This window comes from Centroberyx affinis, unplaced genomic scaffold (assembly GCF_046629955.1).
Source record: "Centroberyx affinis isolate AG114_WGS23_722 - 3 ecotype Tasmania unplaced genomic scaffold, CSIRO-AGI_Caff_v1 ptg000284l_1, whole genome shotgun sequence".
Lineage (NCBI taxonomy): Eukaryota > Metazoa > Chordata > Actinopteri > Beryciformes > Berycidae > Centroberyx > Centroberyx affinis.
The window spans coordinates 22,515-47,947 of NW_027278963.1; the positions used below are offsets into that span (position 1 = coordinate 22,515).

The 25,433-nt window shown below is 39.9% G+C and overlaps 2 protein-coding genes across 6 annotated transcripts; one reads left to right on the forward strand and one right to left on the reverse strand.

Annotated features, from left to right (window-relative positions):
• The first annotated feature begins 1,151 nt into the window (after positions 1–1,151).
• On the forward strand, positions 1,152–9,440 carry LOC139640012 (aldo-keto reductase family 1 member B1-like). Of its 3 annotated transcripts, XM_071514190.1 has the most exons (11): positions 1,152–1,172; positions 2,717–2,758; positions 3,211–3,378; positions 4,194–4,310; positions 4,610–4,687; positions 4,953–5,075; positions 5,195–5,301; positions 5,420–5,501; positions 6,303–6,386; positions 8,382–8,464; positions 8,636–9,440. In XM_071514190.1, the coding sequence occupies exons 2-11, from the start codon at positions 2,729–2,731 to the stop codon at positions 8,676–8,678; spliced, it is 915 nt and encodes a 304-aa protein (XP_071370291.1). In that variant the 5' UTR covers positions 1,152–1,172; positions 2,717–2,728; the 3' UTR covers positions 8,679–9,440. The 3 variants fall into 3 exon arrangements, with proteins under 3 accessions (XP_071370291.1, XP_071370283.1, XP_071370276.1); XM_071514182.1 differs by lacking the exon at positions 1,152–1,172 and having other exon boundaries at positions 2,598–2,770; positions 3,235–3,378; XM_071514175.1 differs by lacking the exon at positions 1,152–1,172 and having other exon boundaries at positions 2,598–2,758.
• Positions 9,441–10,675: 1,235 nt separating this feature from the next.
• Positions 10,676–22,844, reverse strand: akr1b1.2 (aldo-keto reductase family 1, member B1 (aldose reductase), tandem duplicate 2). Of its 3 annotated transcripts, none has more exons than XM_071514214.1 (10): positions 22,734–22,844; positions 17,467–17,634; positions 16,926–17,042; positions 15,733–15,810; positions 15,322–15,444; positions 14,095–14,201; positions 13,383–13,464; positions 12,956–13,039; positions 12,761–12,843; positions 10,676–12,476 (listed from the first exon to the last, which is right to left on the reverse strand). In XM_071514214.1, exons 2-10 carry the CDS (start codon positions 17,515–17,517, stop codon positions 12,434–12,436), a joined length of 768 nt encoding a protein of 255 aa, XP_071370315.1. In that variant the 5' UTR covers positions 17,518–17,634; positions 22,734–22,844; the 3' UTR covers positions 10,676–12,433. The 3 variants fall into 3 exon arrangements, with proteins under 3 accessions (XP_071370315.1, XP_071370307.1, XP_071370299.1); XM_071514206.1 differs by lacking the exon at positions 22,734–22,844 and adding an exon at positions 18,703–18,830 and having other exon boundaries at positions 10,676–12,473; XM_071514198.1 differs by lacking the exon at positions 22,734–22,844 and adding an exon at positions 18,703–18,830.
• Between the last annotated feature and the right edge of the window lie 2,589 nt (positions 22,845–25,433).

Genomic DNA, 25,433 nt, shown 5'->3' on the forward strand with positions numbered 1-25,433 from the left:
TTAATATTTTGTAACTTATTTTATAGTAAAATCGTGTTGGAAATGTGTGTATCAAATTAGATACAGCAGGTATATAAGGTAATTTATCTGTAAATCCGTCAATCGTTTTTTTATTGCATTTCATGCATTATGCATTCCATAAAGCAACATACACTCTTTTGGTTATTTAAGTAAACTAATTAAAGGTTTAAATGACATAATTAGATATATTTAGAGTATAAATTGAGATATTTATAGCCTATGTTGTATTTTTTATATATGCAACCTGCTGTATCAGATGATCGATGACTAGTTGGATGTTGCCATGGCTCACTTGCTAATAATTGTCTTTTGCTCATTGATTTTCACTAAAAACTGACCAATTCAGAATAGAAATACACAATAATTTGTTTTTGGTGTGTATTTTTTAGATGGCAAAAAAGTTCAGTGTTGAAGATGCCCTGAAGATGATTATGGATGGCGATGCAAGTGACATGGAGCAGTTAGGGGAAGATGATGATGATGATGATGAGGAATGGACACCTACTGCAATGTGTACTGAGGGAAGCTCAGATAGTAGTGATGAGGAAGACTTGCAAGATGAAAGTGTCGACCAGACAAGCTCAGAAGTCGAGGGCCCAACAACAATACAGGACAACAACAAAGCAGTCAGCAAGGGGCAAAGTGAAAAGGAAAGAGTATCAGTGGAAAAAAACCCAATTTGAACCTCCAGCTGTTGAATTTGATGAATGTGTTGAGGAAGACTCAGAAGACAGGCTTGACCAGACACCATACATGTATTTCAGAAGTTTTGTGACTGACGAAATAGTACAGGAAATTGCAGAACAAACAAACTTGTACAGTGTGCAGAAAGAAGGAAAGTCAGTGAACACAAATACCAAAGAAATTGAGCAAATTCTGGGTATGTACATGCACATGGGGTTAGTACAGCCCAATGTACAAGCTTATTGGGAGATGGAAACAAAGCACTCGGCGGTTTGTGATGTGATATCTCGAGATCGATTTCTGAAATTGCTGACACTGATTCACTTTCAGGACAACCTCAATGTGTAAAACTCAGGCCATGGTTACAAAAACTACGCAACCAATGTCTTTGCATACCTCCTGAAGAGTGTCACGCTGTTGACGAAATCATGGTGCCTTTCAAGGGCAAATCGCATCTACGTGTCTACATGCCAGCAAAACCTCACAAGTGGGGGTTCAAGCTGTGGGGACGTGCTGGAGAAAGTGGCTTTCTTTATGACTTTGATGTTTGCCAAGGGGCAGAAAATCCAGACCAAGCAAAATCTGATGTTGGTGCCACTGGAGACGTCGTCCTGAAAATGACCTCAACCCTTCCAGCGGGAAAAAATCACAAGGTTTTTGCAGACAACTACTTTACATCAGTTCCACTGGTGCAACACTTGAAAGAAAGAGGAATCTACTACATAGGCACAGTCAGAATGAACAGGGTAAAAGACTGCAACATGATGGATGACAAAGATCTGAAGACAAAGGGAAGAGGGTCTCTGGATTTCAGAGTAAACCAGGACAACACCATCATTGTAAGATGGTATGACAACAAAGCTGTGAACCTACTTTCTTCTTTTGTCAGCATCGAACCACTGGGCAGTGTGAAACGTTGGGATCGAAAATCCAAAACCCACATAATGGTTCCCAGACAGAAACCCATGGCCCTGCGAAGGTTTCAGGCTGCTGTTGGCACTTTTCTCACAAGTACAGGAAAGGGCAAAATCAAGAGTGGCAGACCACTATCCTCTCCAGAATCCCAGAATAATAGTTGGCTATGTTAGACATCAACAACAACAGAGGTCACATCAATTGCTATCTATCTATCTATCTATCTATCTATCTATCTATATGAGGCGTTATTGCAAGCTCATAATACTGTACCCATCTATTACTTTTTGCAGTGTCACACTGACGTCAGCAATTACCAAGAACAACTATTGCCACTTTGCTTTGTCATGCGACAGAAGGCGGGGACCTCACTGCTGTAGTGGTTGTAAGCTCCAAAGAGAGACAACTTATTGACCAAGCAAAATCTAATTATTTATTCAAATTACAAGTGATGTGAGGGATCAAATATCTCCTACATATTTAATCTTGAATTGCACCAAGCTCATGGCCATGAGCTGTATGCAGTGAGGCCTGTCCTTTAACAAGAATGCTGTCATATAATTTGTCAAAAGCAGAACAAAAAACACCACCAGACAAAAAACAGAACATTGTTGTAATGTAATAATATATTTTGCCCGCATCAACACCATAACCCACAACAAATCAAGAAATGAATTTCCTCATACATACAAGAAAGCAGGCTCCTGCAACCTAATATCTTTGCTTTTTTAAACCTTGAGTGAGTTCTTCAAAATATCAAAAGGATTTGTTTACTTATGTCAAAAACAACACCCTTTACAGTACAGTACAATTCCACAGACTATGCTGATTCATTCCTCTATAGCCCCTCCCCTCTCTCTGACCCCTCTCACTGCTGCTGCTCTGGAGCCTGGGGTGGGAGAGGCAGACATGACTAATCAAACACAGATGCTCTTCCCGCCCCGTGTTACAACCTCCGCCTCTTTCCCTCTGCTCGGTCTCCTTTAAAGCCATGAGCTTATGAGAGCCTTCCTCTCTGAATGCATACAGAGGCTTCTTGAACAGAACATTAACACACTGACAGATCAGCATCATGACACCCACAATTACACTCAACACTGGAGCAAAGATGCCCGCTGTGGGTCTAGGAACATGGAGGGTAAGGTTAGATGTTTTATTGTTAACCTCTATTCATCTTCTTTCAACAAGTCTTACATTTCTGTGGTTCTGTGTTGTATTATCTGTATTGTTTGTCATGCATAACATGTTATTAAGTCATCACCAATAGGCTGAATGTATGAACTAGGTTCAGAGGTAACAGCTATGCTCTTAACAGCGAGGCTTTTAAAGTGATTGCACAACAAACCGGTTTATTTAACTGTTTGACCCCAACATGGCCTGAAGCTCTTTAAGGGAATAGTAAAAACTGTGACAGAGATTATTGTACAGCAACCTCTGCTTGAACATATTTGTTTTACTTAAAGTTACTGAAAGTGGTCATTCACTTATACAAAGCCAGAACAGACATTAATCACAGCCACTGTTTACATGTGATTGCGGTGATACTTATCTGTGTAACTTCCTTGCTTTGAATCCCCTCCCTCCTCCTAGGCAGATCCAGGACAGGTTGCAGAGGCCGTTAAGGTGGCTATTGCCGCCGGCTACAGGCACATTGATGGTGCCTATGTGTACGAGAATGAGGAGGAAGTCGGGGCTGGGATTCATGCCATGATTGACCAAGGGGTGGTGAAGAGGGAGGAACTCTTCATCGTCAGTAAGGTATGTGGCCAAAGTGAGTGGAGGTTGCCATGGGTTTCACCACAGGGGAAAAGACTGACTTAACAATCACAAGAACTGTCAGATGATCTGGAAGCTTAGCTAATTAGCAAGCGTGATAAGAGCATGTCATTTTCTTCCTGCATATGATGATATGCCAATACTATTCTGTGCTTTCCAGAAGATTCCCTAACACTCTCACATTATGCTGTGTGTGTGTGTGTGTGTTCTCCTAAAGCCTCAGACATGCAGCAGCAGCCCAACGACAGAATTCTTCGAATCAGTACTTTCTCCATTTGTTCTTGTTCCTGGCCTGCTGCTCTCTCAGTGAGAAGGGGGGGTCACATGGTTATATAACACAATTTCTGGAAGCACACAATGTAACCTGTGAGAGGAAATGTTGTGGGCCAAGACTGCAAAGTAAACCATTGTTAGTCAGGTTCTTTTCTCATTTCACATTCACATTTTGCTCCCTCAATATGTTTCTAGATAAAAATTAATCAGCACACACAAGCTGATATAAGCATCCTTTGTACTATTTTGGGCGAGCACCTATGTACAGAACTGGCTTGGTTATGATAGGAGATGTCATATCATTATATCATATTTATCATTATATAATATAGTATGTCATTGTGGTTATACCATAGCACAATAATGTTTCACTGAATAAGGCCAATGACACCTCTGGAAGAATCAATAGTAAATTAATCCGTCCAGAACTATACTCCACTCTACAATACTGATTAGATCTATACTCACCTAGATTACGCCTACATTATCCTGACATTGTTAAAATCCCTGTTTGTTCTTCATAGTTGTGGTGCACCTTCCACCTTCGGTCTCTGGTGAGGGGAGCCTGTGAGAAGACTCTCAGTGATCTGAAGCTGGACTACCTGGACCTCTACCTGGTCCACTTCCCTATGGGATTCCAGGTTGGCATACCCTTATATACTGTCCTGGCCAGAGAAAAGTGTCTATTCAATCTGTTGGAGAAAACTATATAGTATTGTGAGTATTGAGTATTGTGCAACAGTGACATCTTGTGGCCCTTCTGGCTCACTTCTATACTGAACATTTCCTCTATGATCTCCATCTCTACTGGGACAGTCAAGCAAAAATGTTTACATTGCAAACATACAGGGTTTCCTAAAGTCTTGTTATCAGAAACAACAATATACCATTCTATCTAACTTCATGCTCTGACATTTGTGTTTTTTCTCCCCCGCTGCAGCCTGGAGACAACCTTTTTCCTCAAGATGAGGATAATCAGGTCATTTCTGATGGCAGCAACTTCTTGGACACTTGGGAGGTAATTAAAGCGACTGAGTGCAAAATAGCAGTACAAACCTAAAACCGATAAAGATGAAACAACCTACCATTAACATAATGTTTGATTACAAGTTAATAACCGAGTGATGAGTGACTTGCTGGCCGTCTGAATGCAAGTATAGATGGATAGATTAATTGGTTGCAGAACTAGTGCAGTTGTAATAACATATAATGTAATATCAAGGAACCAATACATTTTTATAGCAACATATACCACTAATGCCAGTGTTGCAATGTGTGTCAAGGCTATGGAAGAGCTTGTAGACGCTGGGTTGGTCAAGGCCATCGGTGTCTCCAACTTCAACAAGGAGCAGATTGAAGCCATCCTCAACAAGCCAGGCCTCAAATACAAGCCTGCCACCAACCAGGTACACAAGAAGACTGCCCTCACACAGCGTTGACATTACTGTGAAACAGGGCAAGAAGCAACTTAATCATGTGTGGATCAGGATATGTAACAACAATGCATTGATTAAACCCTATCCAGATTGAGTGCCACCCATATCTGACCCAGGAGAAGATGATCAGCTACTGCCACTCTCAGGACATCTCAGTGACGGCCTACAGCCCCCTGGGCTCGCCCAACAGACCCTGGTGAGAGACAGCGTCACACATCAAAGAGATACACAACTAGTAGCAATAGGGAATAAACAGGGGCTGTGTTTTGGGGTATCTATTCTATTCGATTCCTGACTTATCTTATTTCCAAAAGGGCTAAACCTGACGAACCAACTCTGCTTGAGGACCCCAAGATCAAGGCCATCGCCAATAAGCACAAGAAGACTCCAGCACAGGTAGGGAAATAAAATGTCCACGCACCACCCATCTGAGAACATAACAATTACCATTCTTCATCTTGGAGAGATGGTGTTAAACATTATTCTGGATGATGTTAATGTTCACTATATGGGTGACACAGTATGGCTAAATGAGTCAGGAAACACTCTCATAATGAACTTTACCATTGATCTCATTCTTGTAATTAACAGGGAGCACAATATATAACATGAGCACATATGCCATTTGATGCTTTCTTCCAAAATGCCTTTCAATGCATACATTTTCAGTGAGAATTAAAGCCGCAATCCCAGCAGATTAGGGGTTTTTAATTAATTCTACACATCGAGCTAAGAAAAGTATACACCAGGTATATACAGACCAGAAATGAAGCATTACAAACACCAGACAGCAGTTCATGAGTGTGCGTTGGGATCAGCTGGTATCACTTGATGTCACAGTAAACCTAAAGTTTACAAAAGTGCTCTGTCTGAAATAGTTTAGTGCTCCAATTCAAAAGCTGAAAAGCAGAACCCACCACGGAGAAGGTTGCATTTAATGCTTTGTTTGACAAAAACACAGTACAGCATTGTATGGCAACCATCACAAAGTGTACACATGCAGATAATTCAAGAAAGACGCTTTGAATGATGGTTTCACGAGACAAGTCCAAGCTTATTTATGAAACCGTCACATGGATGAAGTTTTGTGAGGGCCGAGCTTTGTCCTGTGGAATGTGTCCCTCCTCTGTGGATTAGCAGTGCATAAACAATTCACCAGAAGGGTCAGACACTTACGAAATGATGTTTTCCCTCCAGGTTCTTATCCGGTTCCATGTCCAGAGGAATGTGATTGTCATTCCCAAGTCTGCAACGCCCCATCGGATCAAGGAGAATTTCCAGGTAATGCAATCTTTAGTCAAATGGGGAAGCTGACCATTTTTGTCCAAAATATTCTATGCAATATTCTGGAAAAGTAATCAAGCAACAAACTAGAAAGATGGTACCCAGCAATTATAGCGATATAGGATAGTTGACCAAATTAAACTTTTGTTAATTCTTTCTAAACTGTATATTTGGCAAAGAAAGTGCATGAAACTTCAACTTTTAAATGTGCCACATTTTCAAATGAGTACCAGTTCTAGTGTAAAATTCTATATTTTTTGGGCAAAGAAAGTACATTAAACTTACACTAACTTATATATAAATGTGCCACATTTTCAAACGAGCAGCACTTCTAGACCAGCAGTTTCAGATGGTGCATGCATAAGGACTTAGGCTGGGGATACTTTTAAAATCCTAACAGATTATGAAAAGATTGGGCGTATACACTGACGGACTGGTTTCTGCAGATTTTTTTATGACGACTGAAAAACTGGGGATCACACACTTAACGACTATGCCAGATGAGGGATTAATTTACTAAGGTCTCGGAATCTTTGACTGCTAACCATTCTTTACCCAGAGCCAGGCAAACATGCCTACTTTGTAAAGTATTGGGCTACTTACAGTCAAAATAGTTTTGTCTATTTTTTTTTTGTCAAGTACTATTTTTATATAAACAAGTTAAATGCTATTTCTTCTCGGCTTCATTTTGATATGCATGCAGGCTAAGCTTGCTTCTTGTTTTCTTGCATTTTCTCTCCTTGCCTCTCACACGCAATACATTGAAAACAATTTTCAACAACATTCATCATGATCATTGTGGTAACTCTCAAAAGGTTATAGGCCATTTCAAATAGGCCGACCCAATGTAGTGTGTTGTTGGTGAGGGTGTGCTGTATGTGAGCTAAAATTTCAAACAACAGTCAGTCGGGTGTTCCAACACCCCTGGACCCAAACAAGCATATTTATGAGCAAATGCTCATTAATATGCTTGATTGGGTTCTTGCTGTGTTAGATCTGGTTAGATTTGTATAATGTATTCTAAGTGGAAAGAACAATCTGTTTTAGAAATGGGTTAAAGGGGTAAACAGAAAGAATCTGGTTTGAGTTAATGTTTGGTTCATTTGTTGATGGCATTTCTCCAGTTCTTTGGGTACAAAAAGTCTACATGTTTTGATAGACTTAAATGTGGCTAAAAGTATGCATTTTGCAGTAAAAGCAACCTTTTTAGCCTAGCTTTTACATCTTAATCAGAACATTTTTCGGTTTTTATTTATATTTATCTTTTATTTATTTATTTAGATATGTTTTATTGTTTTTACCCGTATCTTGTTATTATCTTGTTTTATTTGTTTTAATCTTGTCTCTGGTGTTTCCTTAGTTTTACTGTGTCCTACCAAGTTCTCATCTGTGAAGTCTCCTTAGTTTTATTGTGTCTTATCAAAATTTTCTGTGCCAACTGGCCACGCCGACTGCCCCAAAATCTGCAGACTAGTGCAGACCAGGACAGACTCTGTGTAAATCCTGAAACACTGTGAATCCTGGCTAAAATCGGGGCAATAGTTGTCTAGTGTATCCCCAGCTTTAGGCAGCAGTTCACCACCTTTCCACTAAGTTTCATGGTTCATCGCATCTGTTTGGAAGTTACATGCCTTTATCCTGCTAACAATCAAACAGACAAACAGATGGAATGGGGCGAAAACATAACCCCCGTCCAACTCTGTTAGCGGAGGTAATAAAATAGGTAATAATTTATAAAAGTCTCGTCATATGTTACTAAATTTCAGATCTTGGTATTGTTGTGTAGGGCAAAAACAGGGTCTCTTAAGTTGACTCAGCAGGGGATTTAACACTTGGAGAAATAAATCAATTTCAACCAAAGGCTATTGGGTTTAATTTGTTTAATTTTGTCATTGTCACCTCACCTCAGGTTCTTGACTGCCTCAGCCCTTCTGTCTCTCTCTCTCTCTCTCTCTCTCTCTCTCTCTCTCTCTCTCTCTCTCTCTCTCTCAGGTGTTTGACTTTGAGTTGAGTGAAGAAGACATGAAGACCATCCTGAGCTTCAACAGGAACTGGAGAGGTTTCCCCATGGACTGGTGAGTAGACTGGAAGAGGAAGAAGTTAGCGGTGAAAAAAGGAAGATAGAGACATAAAGGGATAATAGGCGGGAGCAGATCACACTCATTTCCCGTTCCATTTTGTAGCTTATGGACCCAGTTACTAGACATTATCCTCACCTCAAGTATATTCTCTTCTGTTCACTACAGGGGCACAAAGCACAAAGATTTCCCACTGAATGCAGAATACTGATTCATCAGACAGTTTGATGCTCTGAGGGTCTGGAAGTGAAGAAATCCTGGATCTATGGATTCATGTTACTGCCTCATATGGTACAAACATTCCAACATATTGTGTCTGCAATGGGTGAAAAGCCTTCTTGTTCCAAAACCACTAACTTTCTTATCAAACTAGTGCCTGACTAATTTTCTTACATTGCTGTTCGTTATGTACTGATAATAAATGTAATGAATATTAAAAATGGTGTAAAAATATATGTTATATATTGACACATCCTGTTTTATATCTAATTTCTACAGTGGTTGTATGTAAGTTTATAGAGAATAAATGCACAATGACAATGTGTACAATTTAAATGGGTCACAAAGAGGTTAAAGGTGATTTTATGGTTTATTGGAAATATGCACAGAGCAACACAGATTGCAAATAGGGTTCACAGATGTGCTGCACACCCCATGCAAATGTAATTATGAGGAGTGAAGCAGTGGTTCGTTGTCTTATTCGCTGATGAAATGTTTTCATTGCAAAAATGTCACAGAAAGCCAGCAAAAATCACATAAAATTAACATTTGGTTTAGTTCATGATAACTTGAGAAATGCATAATAATAATAAATGCATGAGAAAGACATGTACTGTAGCAAAACACAATGCATCTGCAAAATTATGCAACACATTTGAGGCATTGGTGGCATTAGGTGGCACAAAGATGGCATACACAGCAGTCCACTGAAATCATTTGATATGCACCTCCTACTACAGCAACTGTGTTTACTCAGTGTTCACTCATTGTGAGTTAAATATTATTCACAGTCAACTTTAAGAAAAATAATAATAAATAATAATAATAATAACCTTATTTGTATATCACTTTTCAACAAACAATGTTTACAAAGTGCTTTACATAAAACCCAAAAGCAGTGATGTGAAACTACCACAATGAATGATAGAAAAAAAAAAAATATATATATATATTATAGAAAATAGGAATAAAAGGTAATATATGAGGTAAACAGGTACAACTAAAAACACACAGAGATACAATTAAAAACAGATGGAACTTTAAATAAAAGTGTGTGCCAAAACACAAGAAAGCAATTAACAGCTTGTGCATCACAATTTGTTATCTCATTTGACTGCCTGCAATGTGTTAGCGTCTGTTGCTTTTTCCTGGTGCAAATATAAAACAGATCTCCAAAGGTTTGCTTTTGTGAGGAAACACATATCCATCTCACCAATGAAGAAGATGTTGCATTAGTTTGGTTTTTCATTATTATTGCAAAAGTGGTATAACACCAACCTAAAAAAAATATTTGACTAGTATCAGAAATGAGGTTTAATTTGAACTCTGACATTTGATTGTATAAGAAGTTGGGTGTAATTTTAGTGATGAGGCAACCATGATCTTGTGACAAATAGCATGACTATTGGAAAGGCTCTTGCCCAATCACAGTTTGGTGAGAACAAACTGTTGTATAACACATGTAGAAAGTCATAATGACATTTAGAATTTAGAATCAGACTATTGGCTAGGCAGCTACATGAAAACACTTAAGTTATGGGATTAGTGTAGTATTGTCATATTGTATATGTGTCAAATCAAAATCTCAGACACTTAATTGCTTCATTCTACCATTACCATGTGATCACTGCAAAGGAATCTTTGTTACATCACACAAACATCTGTCAAATTCAAAGACTAAAGCACTTCAGTCCTTCATTTGATAGTTATAGGTCTAAAGCCAATTCATTTTCAATATATCATACAAGTAATTTATTATAATGCCCACAGTGTTGATCAATAAATATATCAACAAATCATTTAATAATGCAACCATAGCATTCGTAGCCAAGGCCAATGATGAAAATAATCAAGTCTTACATTAGGATGTATCTTTGCTTATATTTGTCATTTAATCTACACAGCTTTTAATGAATGTAAGAGTAGGCCTACATATTTCAAGGGTCAGATGAAGTCAATTAAATAAACACACAATACATTACACACGTTTATTATTAGTTTAATGATATAAACACATAATAAATGTTGTTAGGAGGTACAGAGAAGTGTTATACTGAGACACTGCTCTCAGGTGGGTAACAGATGTCATCACAGCAATTAACCACCAGATGGCGCTAAAGAGACAGGTGTTATGTTTCAAGTCCACTACTGTCATTGCTGTTGACACAATGTCAAACTTCCTTTTGTATATTGTAACTATGATAAACTGCAGCATGTTGGTATAGACAGCTGATTAAACAAAGGGCTAGCTGTATAGGTAAACTTTACAGATCATTTTTTGAAATTTTGATTTCATGTGTCCAAAGACAAGACAATGTCACTCAATATCACATGTTTTGTTGAAATTACAAATACTTTATTTATTTCTTTTTAAGGCATTTAACTACGATCTCAATACCCCAACACCAGTTGATCTTGTATCAGATCTGAGCCATTTTCAAATATATTTGGGCATGTCTAAATCCAGCATATACAGTATATTGTCACTATGCTTCTTCTGCACATCACTATATATTTTTCCAAATGCTCACTCTTCTCAAAACTGTTGACAATAACACTGGTTAGTCAGATAAGCAGATGATGGTGTTTTTACATAGACTTGCACCAAATTGTTTGCACCAAAAAAAAGCCTTTATTCTCGGCTAAAACAGAAAAAAACCCAACAAAGCTCACACAGGAACTGAAAGCAGCAATTTCACAACAGGGTTAACACACATGACAGTGGGCCACATATGAATCAGAACCAATAGAGAGAAGTGCTTTGTCATCCTGAGGCAAGTTTGGAGTGAAGATGCTCCATCTTCAAAGAAATAATAGTGCTTGGATTTGTTTTAAATTGTCCTTTATAACCACCCAAAGCAAAAAAAGGCCAATACCTCCACCCAAGCGGTAAAAACAAACCTGGTTACAAACTATAGAGAGTTACTATAGACTATTACAGAGTTTGAAAATCAAACAGAGATGAAATAAGTTTAGCCTAATCTGAGGAGTGTTTTATGTATATGAGTAATACATCACTTGATGTATGCATTTGTGCTACATAAAAAAAATATTTCTGACCTCCTGAAATACCATTTAGGTAGTTTTTCCTTTCCTCTAACATGGTGATACTACAAATACAACAAAATACATAATTTTGTTGCTTGTTTCATTCTCAGTACTAACTGACAAACACCCTTGGAAAATATTTAATCTGTAACAATGTACTGTACATGGCACACATTTTGGTGCCTCAGTAACTTCAAAGGCCAGCTGACAGCAAACTCAAACAGCAGAATTTACTTCACACCAAGATTCAATGGGAAAGCATTTCAATTCTTCAGTGCTGAAGCAATAGCTTACTTATGCAGAAGCAAGCTGATAGACCATTCGAGACTCAAGTCTGCAGGCCGACAGAACAGGAAATGATCATGTGAGGAAAAACACACAAACACTCCTTTGTGCGGGTGCAAAACCCAGACACTAAATGACACTATAGCATTATGTTGTACCAACTGACCCCGAGCATCTCAAATTGGGCATCTCATATTGTTCTAAGCAGTAACTCTGGTAGGAGTGTGTGTAAAAATGTATGGAGGCAATACAAGAAACAAAAGATACAAGGCCAATACTTTGGAATCACTAGACTATCTCTGTAAACTGCTCTAAAGAGCGGGAAGGGGAGCGATCTAGAAGATAAGAGAGTAGACATTTCAAGCTCACTCCAGCACCTGCTGTAATCCTATGGATGAACTGTATTCCTCCATTTCAGAATTCAGCGTTGAAAGGATAGTCCTTGTGCTTCAAGCTCCTATACAGATAAAAAAAGCAGAAAAAATAATGGAAACATGTCACAAAATGTTGCCCATACATATGAACTGAAATTACATTTGCCAAACTGTGATTCAACATTTTTTTATATCAAAGTTAACATTTTACTGATATTTATTTTCTACAATATTCTACAAATATTTCTACAAATTTTTCTTATAATAATAGTGCCGCATCCTCTTAACAGTGTTACAAAGTGCTTCAAAATAAAAAAGGAGCACAACAAACATATCAATCCACTCAAATGGCATTAAATAATCTCACCATTGCATGGGACAGACTCTCCAGCTCCTGTTGAACCCCAATATGGTCTTCATTTCCTCCTCAGTTAGCTCAAAGTCAAACACCTGCAAGGATGCAAACAACAGTTCCAGCACACGAGCCAAAAGCGATGCGTGTAAAGCAGACCGAGGGCTAAACCCTGAAAGTATTTGAACAATTTCTCACGCGGCCGATTACCTGGAAATTCTCCTGAATGCGCTGAGGTGTGACAGACTTGGGAATCACGATCACGTTCCTCTGGATCTGGAAGCGGATCAGGATCTGACAGGGAGGGAGGGAGGGAGGCAGGGTGGTAACATGTGAAAATGATCAGAGGTCCTGACCCTTGGTGCAAAAACAAAAACAAATCCTATTCTCATGTTACTACAGTTATCTCACTTTCCTCTCTTACATCTCTGAGGAAATGGCTGGTCTAACTACTGTGTATGGGAGATTAAACTCTCATATCATGCAATCATGCCAGATCGACGACAAGTCACCCTAACCACCTAAAAGATTCAGCCAACTAGTATGGATATAAATCAGGCCAGACTAATAGAGGACAATTCAGCTAAGCTTTCTTCAGTTTCATTTCATTGTGGTCGAGCATGTGGGAGTGCTGTACCTGGGCGGATGTCTTCTTGTGCTTCTCTGCAATGGCCTTAATGTTGGGATCCTCCAGGAGTGAGGGGTCTTCAGGTTTAGCCCTGTAATTCAAACACATCGTCCACCACCGTTTACAGGACTCCCATATATGGCGTACATAAGAATGGCGATGACGTGGCAAAAAGGCCACGCCTACAAAATGCGGTACAAGTGCGAAACCCTATTCAATGTCTATGAGCAACACAATAAATTGACATTTTCTGTGGTTGCTTTGTCTGTGTTCTAATAATTTATGTGAAATCTATATGGTGTAAATTATTTGCTGTTACCTTTTCACAGTTGTCAAACAACAGCATGATCATTAAAATGTTTTTTTTCTTGAAGTGTCAAAATGCTAACATGACTCCTCTATTGAAAGGAAGATTGCATGGAAGTTTGCTAGCTTGTTAGCATTTTGTGACTTCCAGATATTTCAATTATTATGACCATGCAGTTGTTTAACAGACATGAAAAAGTTATGGGAAATTAACAACACCTTATACATTTCACAAAAATTATTAGAACGCAATGACAGAAAATGTAGATTTTTTGTTTTGCCCATAGAAATTGAATAGGGTTTCGCACTTGTACCGCACTTTGTAGGCGTGGCCCATTTGAAACGTCACACCGTTCTTTCCTATTCCCTTGTTGCACTATGTACTTTGCTGTAACTGTGATTGGTGCAAACTGACCAGGGTCTGTCGGGGGAGCCCAGTGGGCTGTAGGCCGTCATTGAGATGCCCTGAGACTGGCAGTAGCTGATCAGCTTCTCCTGGGTCATATACGGGTGGCACTCCACCTAGTGGGACAAACGCACAACTCACTGCACTGCACAGCACCTAACATCCCAACAGTGGGTGGCAGCGTGGCCCAGTGGCTTGAGAGACCGTCCCATCATTGTAAGGCCACATGTTCAAATCCCTGCTACAGCAAATGTGTCCATCAACAGCCATGTATCCTTTCAAAATGCCCTGGAGCAAGACACTGAACCTCTGCCTGCTCACAGAGTGTCAGCTCAATGCCTAAAACGTATTGTGTTTTGGTACATTGATCAAGTCGGCCCATTGTGTATTATGTTTTGGGGAGTTGACCTCCATTTTTTTTTTATTTAAAAATGCATTCCACCAGAAAGCACTGCAGTTGAGAATTTAGTGCCTTGTTCAAGGACACTTCAGCTGTATTTATGTAGGGAAAGTGTCTTAAACAAGAACTTTCAATTTTCCAAACTGTGCTCCAACCTCAAATCTATCGCTGCCTGGAAGAATAAATATGGGTTACAGAAAATTCAGTAAAAAAAATGGTTCTATTAGTTAAGTGTTGATAACAAAGGCAAAAGAGCACATTTTCTATTTTGTAGTGTATTAGGCATCAACCTGTGGTGCTTACTTGTTCGGCCTTATTGTAAAACATTATTGTAAAAGGTTAACTGAATTCATTCTACAGTATTTTCAGTTATTTAAAACAACTTTGTTGTGTGTTCAGTGTGGTGACAGAGGGAAGAAGCACTAGCATCTACTATGAGGAGAATGATGTAATCATTTAATACAAAACAGTACCAGACAGAAGACATTTCTGGTGAAAGATGGTTCTGGAAAACGCCAAGAATAAAAGGTCACCACAGCTAATTGGCCTGGCCTAAGGGCTGCTGTGACCCATTAAGAACAAACATGCATTTATCTTTCAGGCCTGTCACTTTCAATGAAACCAGGACAGGATAGATAATGGCATTATGGCCTCTTGCCCTTTAAGAGCAATTCTAGAAAGCTTTAAATGGAGGACTGTGGCTGTTTTCTTGTTTCCCGGTGCTCTGAATGGTAAACAGCCTTGATTAGACCACATTGTACCTAAAAATGGCTACATCTTGGCTGACCACAATAACTAAGGGGGTATTACTTGGGTAAACAAGACCCTTAGTGTACCTGGTTGTTGGCAGGCTTGTATTTGAGGCCTGGCTTGTTGAGGATGGCTTCAATCTGTTCCTTGTTGAAGTTGGAGACACCAATAGCTTTGACCAAACCAGCATCCACCAGTTCTTCCATCCCCTAGGAAAATTAGCCATGGAAATCCATTTATTTACCATACCCTTGGTTGAATTTAAGTTCATGTTTGACTAGCAAACTACAACAAACACTTCAAGTAGTTACGGAAAGTATTTCAACTAATCGCTGACCGAGATTTCTGTCATACAAACAGCGAACTAGATAAAGTATAGGTCTGTACATGAAGTGATTCCATTTACACTTCTTATCTATCTTTTGGCTCTTGAGCTCTATAAATTTGCCTCACAATGAGTTTCACCTGTCTGAATCACAGGTTCCTGTTTCACTCACCTCCCATGTCTCCACAAAGTGAGTATTGTCAGTGATCGTTTCTCCTGTGCTGTCCACAGGAAAGAGCTCACTGCCAGCCTGTACCACAACACAGGGATAATAGTGCTTAAAGTCGAGATGAAATGAAAAATGCATTTTTAACCCTTTTAGATCACATCCCCGACCATATTGTGCACCTATTTAACAATATATGCCAAAAAAAATACAAAAAATCAATTTCTTTGTATTTTTATATCAAAATCCAATCATGTTTTCTTCCTGTAAAACAAAATATGCCGTGTGCTTACGTAAGCATGAACCAACCAAATTCAACCAATAATATCATGACATCCACCCATCAATCATTCTTCAACCGGGTGTGTGTGGCGCCAACAGTTCTCTGTAGCTCCGTTTCTCTCTGTAGCTCCGTATTGAGCTAAACTCTAAGCCCCGCCCACTGTTTAGCGGTCCAATCAAATGCGAAGGATTTGATTTAAATCCCTCTTATAACTGTACACCGCTCAAATATTCCATTTCACTGGGAAATACGTCACAGTACAGAAGCTAAAGACGCTCTAACTTCCGTTTCAGTGGGACTTTAAGTTTACACTGCATTACAGTGACACTGGCACTATGAAGGCTTAGGGCTGGCCGAAACTGGAAACTACATACACAAATAACATGAGAGCAGATAGCATGTGAAAAAGAAATTTCACACAGATAACATAACAAAGGTGAGGAAAACAACATACAAAGAACATATGACACACAAATACCTGAGAGAATTTAACTATACCAGCTTTGTGTAACGTGAAACAGTCCTCTTTAGGTGCTTGGGGATTATGCATTTTTGGAGTGGCATAGAGCAACAGTAAATATACACATTTTTGCATGTCCAATCTCAACGGCATCTGGCATCTCATTGGGGCTAATCCTGTGCATACATTCTCGCAGACACATCGACAGACTCTACCAGCAATGATAAACACACAGAACCCAGCTCTTACAGAGGTGCTCCACCCCAAGCACCTAAAAAAACAAAAGTAAACAATATATAAAACCATTACAAAACAAAATCAGTGTACACAAGGTACACTGATTGATCCAATATGTCACTGGCCCAGCTGCACCAGAATCCCTGATCTTGCTATGTTTTCAGACATACAGATAAGCCTTTTTTTTCTGGCCAATACAGGACACAAGTGTGTGCCTACCTGGAAACCCATGGGCCAGTGCACAAGGTAGAGGTCCAGGTAGTCCAGTTTCAGATCACTGAGAGTCTTCTCACAGGCTCCCCTCACCAGGGACTTCGCATGGAAAGTGCACCACAGCTACGGAAAAGACAAGGAAATCATCAATGTAGCAGGCAGCTGCATGTGGGCGGCAGTAGACCAAAGGTTACAGCAGGGGACTTGTCATCAGGAAGTTGCTGGTTCGATTCCACAAGACTGTCTGTGAAAATAAGACAGGTAATGTGAATGAGTGACATTGTGCCCTCTCTCTACAACTACTGCTGAGGTGCCCACGAGCCTGGCATGTAAGTCCTAGGTAAACTGTGATGTCAAGCAGGGTGTTATTTGTGGTAGTAATGTTAATGAGGGCATGTGTGCTTAGCCCAATAGCTAAGGTGACATTACTTCGGTAAACAAGTCCCTTCCTGTACCTGGTTGTTGGGCAGGCTTGTATTTGAGGCCTGGCGTGTTGAGGATAGCTTCAATCAGTTCCTTGAAGTTGGAGATACTGACAGCAACTCACCTTGCTGACCACGAAAAGATCCTCCCTCTTGACCACTCCGTCCTTGATCATGGCCTGGATGCCCTCGCCCACTTCTGTCTCGTTCTGGTAGACAAACGCCCCATCGATGTGCCTGTACCCTGCGGAGATGGCTGCTTTCACCGCCTCTGTCACCTTACCAGGGGGAGACTGACAGACAGGAATGGTGGATTAATGTAGACTTCCTGTGTTCATTTACAGAGTGTCATAACCACTGGTTACAGTGCTCTACTCAACAAACTACCCCTACCCCCTACATCAGGGTTTCCCAAACCTCTCCTCGAGTACCCCTTGTCCTGCATGTTTTAGATCTCTCCCTGCTCCAACACAGCTGATTTAAATGATCAGCTTGTTAACAAGCAGCTTCAGGGGTTGATAAAGAGTTCATCATTTGAATCAGCTGTGTTGGAGCAGGGAGAGATCTAAAACATGCAGGACAAGGGGTACTCGAGGAGAGGTTTGGGAAACCCTGCCCTACATCATGGACTACTTTTGAAAATAAATTCTCTGTATAGCCGTCTACATGTCTGTGTGCTGTGAACTCTCAATGTTTTGTATTAATGTTCTTCAGTGTGTTTTCTCCACATTCAGGTTGTTAAACAAATGTTAATGTCCTGTATTACTGCTCTGAAATGTTTTCCATACAAGCTGTGAAACAAATGCCAATATCCTGCATGACTGTTAATGTTTCCAGGTAAATTTCCTCTTGGAGTACATCTATCTATCTATCTATGGATGCCCCTGCTGTCTACAAATAAAGAAAAATCGCCTGTAATTTGGATTATGAACATACAACATGCTCCTGGGCTGCAACAAGGGCGGTATTAGAGTTAGGTTACACAATGATGACTTGACTGCGGGGAGTGTGACTTTTGAGGATAGTATAGGCCTACTATAGGAGCAAGCCTGACTGCATTGAAAAGTACAGTACAGTTTAACGTTATTCATACGGCAGTCTTCTTTCTGGAAACTTTTTGTGCGCATTAGCCATGGTGCTAATGTTGGTGCTTGTTGTGGCCCAAGGTGACATAAATCTCCATTTATAGTTAGATTTAAGATAACATGCAAATTTACGTTGCTATATAACCTATCAATTTGCTAGTTCAAATGTAGTTTGCAACTCATCTGTCTGGCAATCTCCAGCCATGCTCGTCACGCCAGCAAGCTTACTTAGCTTCTCCAAGAGATTAGTTGACAGTTTGAAGAAAATTGACGCACCTTCCATGTCCCCAGCCCCACAATGGGCATTTGTGCACCGGTGTTCAATTTCACTGATGTTGCCATTGCTCTGAAGGACGAGTGGACCCTCAAACGTGTTGTAACAGTCGCAGAGAGAGAGAAGGAGCGAGAGAGACAGCCTCTAAATGCAGAGCACAGCGCAAACTGTGTATGCATCGTCGATCGATTGTTGATGCCTTCCTATTCTATTTAGGCGAGCTGAAGCCACAACTTGGACAAGAGCGACACACTTCTGTCACACTGTTTTAGGCGTCGTCTCTTCTTTCCATCTAATGTCACTTTAATTGCTTCACAGACCTTTCCTTCTAATCACAAACTCCATAATGCATTTTACAATTTATAATTACGACATAGGCATTTAGCAGACGCTCCTGTCCAGAGCGACTTACAAGAGCCATTTGCGGGGAAAAAAAAAGGAAAAAAAAGTGTAAAATAAATAAAATATGTGAACATTTTTCAAGCATAAACAGGGTAAGAAGCCAGATAATTCAGCGGGGCCGTAATTATGTATTCAACATTCACTTCCTGAAAAAACAAATAACAATGAAATACATTTTTAGAAGTATTGGGTGAGTCAGAAAACACATGTCCACAGTAATATTATAAGAATAATAATTTCAACAAAAAAAAAGTATCTTTCCTTTTCTATTGGCTACCATTGAATAACAAAAAATAAATACAATAAATAAATACAATACAATAAATACAAATGAATTCAAATTATTGCTTTTGTGTGTCTTGTACTTTTCCTGATGTTTGTCTTATATCATTCTGTTCTATGGTTGATTGTCGATCAGTTAGATTTAGTTAGGCTCATTCTCTGCAAAGTCATTTGAGACATGCATGTGATGGACTATAACACACACACACACACACACACACACACACACACGCACACACACGCACACTGAAGAAACAGGTTTTCAGTCTGCAATGGAAAAAAGGTGGGAAGATCATTCCACTACTGGGGAGAAGAGTCAGGAATGGGCAGATGGGCATGATGAAATGCAGGCCCAGACATGACTGTGGATAGACTATCTAGATATACCTGCACTAAAGTGCTGAGGTGAAGCATTGACAGACTGCTGGGGACCCCTAAAACCCCCTCAAGGACCCCTGAGGGCTCCCGGACCTGACGTTGGGAACCATTGGACCAAAGTGCACTCACCCTTTGCAATTTCTGCCCTTTCCAATTTCCTAATTGCTCATCCTATCACTGCACCACTAGAGGGAACTATTACCACATTGACCAAATAGGCGAGCGTGTCTTCAAACCACCCGGCTGAAGCACAAACATAAAATCTTCCACATTTATTTTCATTCAAATAAATGTGTTCCTGTATTAGCTAATCAGTGCAGGTAATTACAATGATTACCATAATCATATCTAGTAATCAGTAGTGTTCTGCTCACCAGATAATATTCTCAAATAACCCCATAATGTACACATCCAGTCTTGGATTTAACATTATCAATAGATACTTTAATCTTATTGAAACAAGCCAATACTGTTTTCCCTGTCCTGCATAGCCTGTAATGGCATTAAATCAATTATAGAAGGCTATGTTGTCAAGAGAGCCAAATTTGTGTTGGAAAGGGCTGTCTTTAGTAAAAATCTGACGTCATGATAGCATTATGCTGGGTATACACTGTAAAGGTGATATATTTTCATTATGATGAGCACCAGTTTGAATGTGCACACACAGACCAGCCTATTCAGAAATGGCAAACCTCAAGAGACAGCCGGAAGAGGGAAAAAACAAGGTGTCTTTTGTCAAAATCAGATAAAACCTCACAGACCTTTAACTGAGCCATTCAACATTCTGAGCGAAAGATAAGAGAGGGAAAAAAAGAGCGATATAAAAAACACACAAAGGGAAAAGTTATGGGAGCCAGCCGCCACTGTGTACCTCACAATGGCTCTCGCGAAAGTTTGTGTCTCTTCTGATCTTCTCCCAGCTGGACGTCTGCTTTTCAGGCCCCATCTCCTCTGATCTAACTTCAGACATCGGAGGGCCTTTTGCCAGCCTGCCAACTGTCAAAGTACCCCAGGAATCAAACACCATCGCATGCTCTGTCATGATCAAAGGCCCACAGGTAAACCAGACGAGGAGACGGCCACATACAATTGCCATCTAAAAGAGGGGGGAACGTTTTCATTTCCTACGCTGTTATTTTGCGACTGCAGGCTGACACCGTTCCACTGAACCGAGTGCATCGATTAGAATAAAGGGAAAGAGAGACGACCAGGCATTTCAAGGTACAACAGAGGCCCCGAGTAAAACCAAATGCCTCTCAAGGAAACTTTTGGACAAAGAGTGTACAGTTAAGCCACAGATGAGCTTCCAGAGTGTGTTGCTCAAAGATTTGAAGAGAGGGAGATAAGGTTCATAAATGTATACATAGGCTATGTTCACACTACAGGGGGAAGTGGTCCAAATCAGATTTTTTTTGCCTACATGTGACACAGATCAGATTGTTTCAGAGCAGTGTGAACACCATTAAACACATGGAATCTGATCTTTTTAATTCTGATTTGGATTTTGGGCAATATGACCTGTGTCTGACCGGTCAGATCAGAATTCATGTGGTTTTTACATCACACTCCACACACTTCAGAAAAATACAGAGGACAGCAACTACAATGGAAGTCAATGGAGAGACTGCGAGGTGTAATTTTAAAATCAATGCTTTGACCGCAATTTCACGAGCTTCCATGATGTAGGCTACTGTCTCACAAATATGGTATCATTTGTTGTTGTTCATTTGCACATGCGGGTCGTTTCAAGGTAGAAGTGTATTCATACTGATGTTGGACATGGGTCATATTTTTCAAACATGAATGAGAACAGTTAAGACCCAAAAAAATCAGAAAGACAGAATGGCAGCAGGACAAATAAATAGATCACAATGACATCCACACAGACAGATGGACTAATAGGCCGAGCCTTTCATGGCATACATGCATAACCTCACACACTCTTGTGCACATGTACACACATACACACACACACACACACACAGCAGCTACCCCCCCTTCCTCTCCTTGATGTGTGGCCATAATGAATGCTCAGTGCGGCTGGTGGTGTCCATGCGTTCGTAGGCCCTGCATCAGATCAGACACTCCGCCAGGGAGACCTGACCTGTCCTGGGGAGATCAAACACCATTCTTCACCATGGCCTTTGCTCCTTTTTCTCTCTGTCTTTCTCTCCACCTCTTGTCTATCCATTGGCCTTGGCTCTGCTCCCTTTTTCTCTGTTTCTGCCAGAGTGCCCAGGGTCATAATCTCCATCCATAAAAGTAATGTTGAGTGTCAGCTCCTGCTGAGTTCACTCACACACTTGCATTCCGCACATTCTGTCTATAGAACAATAACAAGATCAGTGAGAGAAGCCTCTACGTCATGAGTGGACTTCTCACAATCATCTTCATTTGGCAAGTACATTACATGGATTGAATACATGTGAATTTATTTAGGTGGATTTTACTCTTGCATAAATCATGGTAAAGAATACCGTAAAGCTTCCAGTAAAAGCTGGGTCTCAAATAATGGCCAGATCTCTATAGCTGGGGAGTGTTGTGTGTATGCTTAAAAAAGGGCTGGTCCCTAGTTAAAGCCAGGTAAATAAATATGGCATAATTACCAGAAAAGACTTTAAATTCACATGAAGTACATACAGGTGCTGGTGCATGTGTTCAAAAAATACAAAACAATATCAAACAATATCTGACATTAGCTACAGCAGCATCAGTATCGTTGTGAGAAAACCCACAGTAGTGAAGCATAGCACTTGAGAGAAATGTTAACTTGAAATTCAAGTTTCATGTTCTACAAAATGCAGAACAAAACAGAGGCAGCTTTAAGACATGTCACTACAAGTGCTAGAAGAGTAAAGTATTATTATCATCTGACATCAGCTGCCTATACCAGTAGTATTTTAGGCTATCAATAGGTGATTGTAAAAAATTTGAACTTACACTGAATGTAAAAACTATTAGGGACACTTACTCTTTTCACAAAGTAGGTGAATCCAGGTAAAAGCCATTATCCCTTATTGATTTCCCTTATTAATTCTATACCAATCACAAAGGAGGAGATGCAGATAAAGAGAAGCAGACGAGTTAGAGAAGGATTTTTAAGCTCTGAGGCAATTGAGATGTGGATTGTGCAAACGGGGCTGCAACTCGATATCAGGAAGATGTGACTAATATTTCCTACATTCAGTGCCATTCTTTACAAAATACTGGTAAATTCACTCACTTTTAGCCATACTACTGAGTACTGTGGACCATCCAAAAATATAATTGCCTCTCTCTAATAAAGGCCTGGCGCTCTCAAAATAACTCAAGACACTCAGAAAGAAAAAACTCATCTAAAAGTCTTCTATCCAGAGTTGTATGAGAGATGTGAAAGAGAGAGAGAGAGAGAGAGAGGCAGACAGACAGATAAACACTCACACACAAGTGATTTTTCTCCGTCACTAGAGGTATCTGACGTCAAGGCTGGTCCACCTTTCACCTGTAACAAAGCCATGAGCCTTTTTGTCTGGAGCTTCCGGACTTGGTTTGGGTCTAGAACACTCACACACACATGCATGCATATGGACATGCGCCCACATATACACAATGGACACACACATACAGCCTTGGCCTTGTCCGCAAGCAGAGGTCTCTCCTCTGGCCCCTCAGACAGAGTTTGGTTTTGGGCTTGATTAACCACTTAGTTCAGTCTCTCAGACACAAGATTGCAGGGAGAAAGCAAGTAATGAAGTGCTTTTGAATTTGCATTCCTGAGAGCTTTTGCAGACGCCTTGATTTCAGTCTGGCTTTGCTGTTTGTTCTTTGTGGAGAGATGTCTGCTATTTTAGCTGTAACACGTAACAAGTGTCCATCCAACCTCCTCCATATTGCTCCCTCATCAACCTAACTGCCATGAATAAACACAATCAACATGCATCTGAAGGGGAATTGGAGGCTTTTTCTCTCAAATCATCCCTGATGGGTTGTTCATCATTGTCATTATGCAGATTACAGTGTGACCGTGAATGCAATATTGGAGCCCTTTCCTTTCGAATGGAATGTCACAGTTCCATAAAGGTGACCAAAAACACTTGTGTGTTTTGTTCTCACAAGTCGAGCAGCACTCATCAGTTATGGACAAACTGTCTCAAGAATATGAAATTAACAGAATTCAGTCTAGACTTGAAAGTCAAGCCTCTGTTGTTAGTATTGACCTTGACAACAATATCAAAGTGTGCATGCTTTTGGGAATGAATGCATATATGCATTAAGCAGCCTGACAAAGCATGACAAATGTCCATCATGTGTCATTTAGCAGGTAAGTACCAATATAACTGTGGTTTTGTTGAGAATTCCCACAAAAACTTGACAGGGAAGTAACATCGACCCCACAGCATTTCAGAAGTAGAATTTGGATCACCCACTGATTTTAGCGCTATTTGATCCATTTACAGAAATTGGTGATTATGCAACAGGATGACTTGTCAGAATGTGTGATTATTTTGGTCTGAGATGTAGAAGCAGTTGACGTAAAAGCTTCCCTTTGCACCCTGCTCCAGGGTGCCAGAAAAGAGGAAACAGACTTTGGTTTAAATCTAGGGCCCTTTCACTGTCCCATGCTTCTATCCAGGACTGATTGACAACAATAGGAGGTAGCTCAGTGAGTAAATTAGTGTGAATAATTTGGAGTTTAGGTTGGACGTCAAAGTAGTCAAGCAGACATAAACCAAGAGGACCTGTCCTCCATAGCCTCCAAACTACAGGTAAATGAAAATCTGAGTTGCCTTTCTTTGTCAAATATGCAGAAATGCTCCAGAAAATGTATCCTGGAAAATGAAGTGTACTGTAATGTGACTTAATGTGTACTGTAATGTTTTGACACATGAAGAAGAAAGTACAGTCGATTGCAGGCCCAGTCAAAACTCTCTTAGCCTCATAGTATGATAATTATTTAAGACTATGTCTTGCAAATGGTTTGGCTGTTTTTATTAATTTGGCCTATGTCAATTGGAAAGGATATTTAGGATTCTTAAACACCACTAGATGCTTGACAAAGTCTATCTTTGAAAAATGTTCTGGCCCTGACTATGGTCTTCTGCAAGATGATTGTAAATCTTGCCCCTGCTTTATTACTGGTAAGGGGGAAAGCAGCCTGTCCAGTCTGATACCTCACTTCTCTACAAGCCACATCCTGTCTAACAGGATGTGACTTTCAGGCTGGAATGTTATTGCATATAGAACTAAGGTTTTATTCTGAAATAGATATACCACTTATTCTTAGACATACCACTCAATTTAAGAATTTACTTTTTATTCCCATAGCTAAGGACCGGCAAACCTATTTGAAAACATTTACATTAATCCTCTTCCAGAGGTAGAAACCAGAGAATCAAGACTCTAATCAGTGACAATACTAGAGTCCCTTCATTGACAGTGAATGGTAGACTGAGATAAGCGGTTCATAGACTGTTTATTTGAGCAATGATACCCATTCAGAGTAATGTCATGCTCTTCTTTCCAACTTTGCAACTTTCTATGGAGCAGTACATTGGTCAATGTCAGATATTAGAAGGAAACATTTTAAGACAAACTCTTCTATCTAATTTCTGGCTATAGGAGATGACAGTGAATGTTTGTTATCATAAACTGTCCTTGGGTATAGGCATGAAATGAAGTAATACTTCTATGA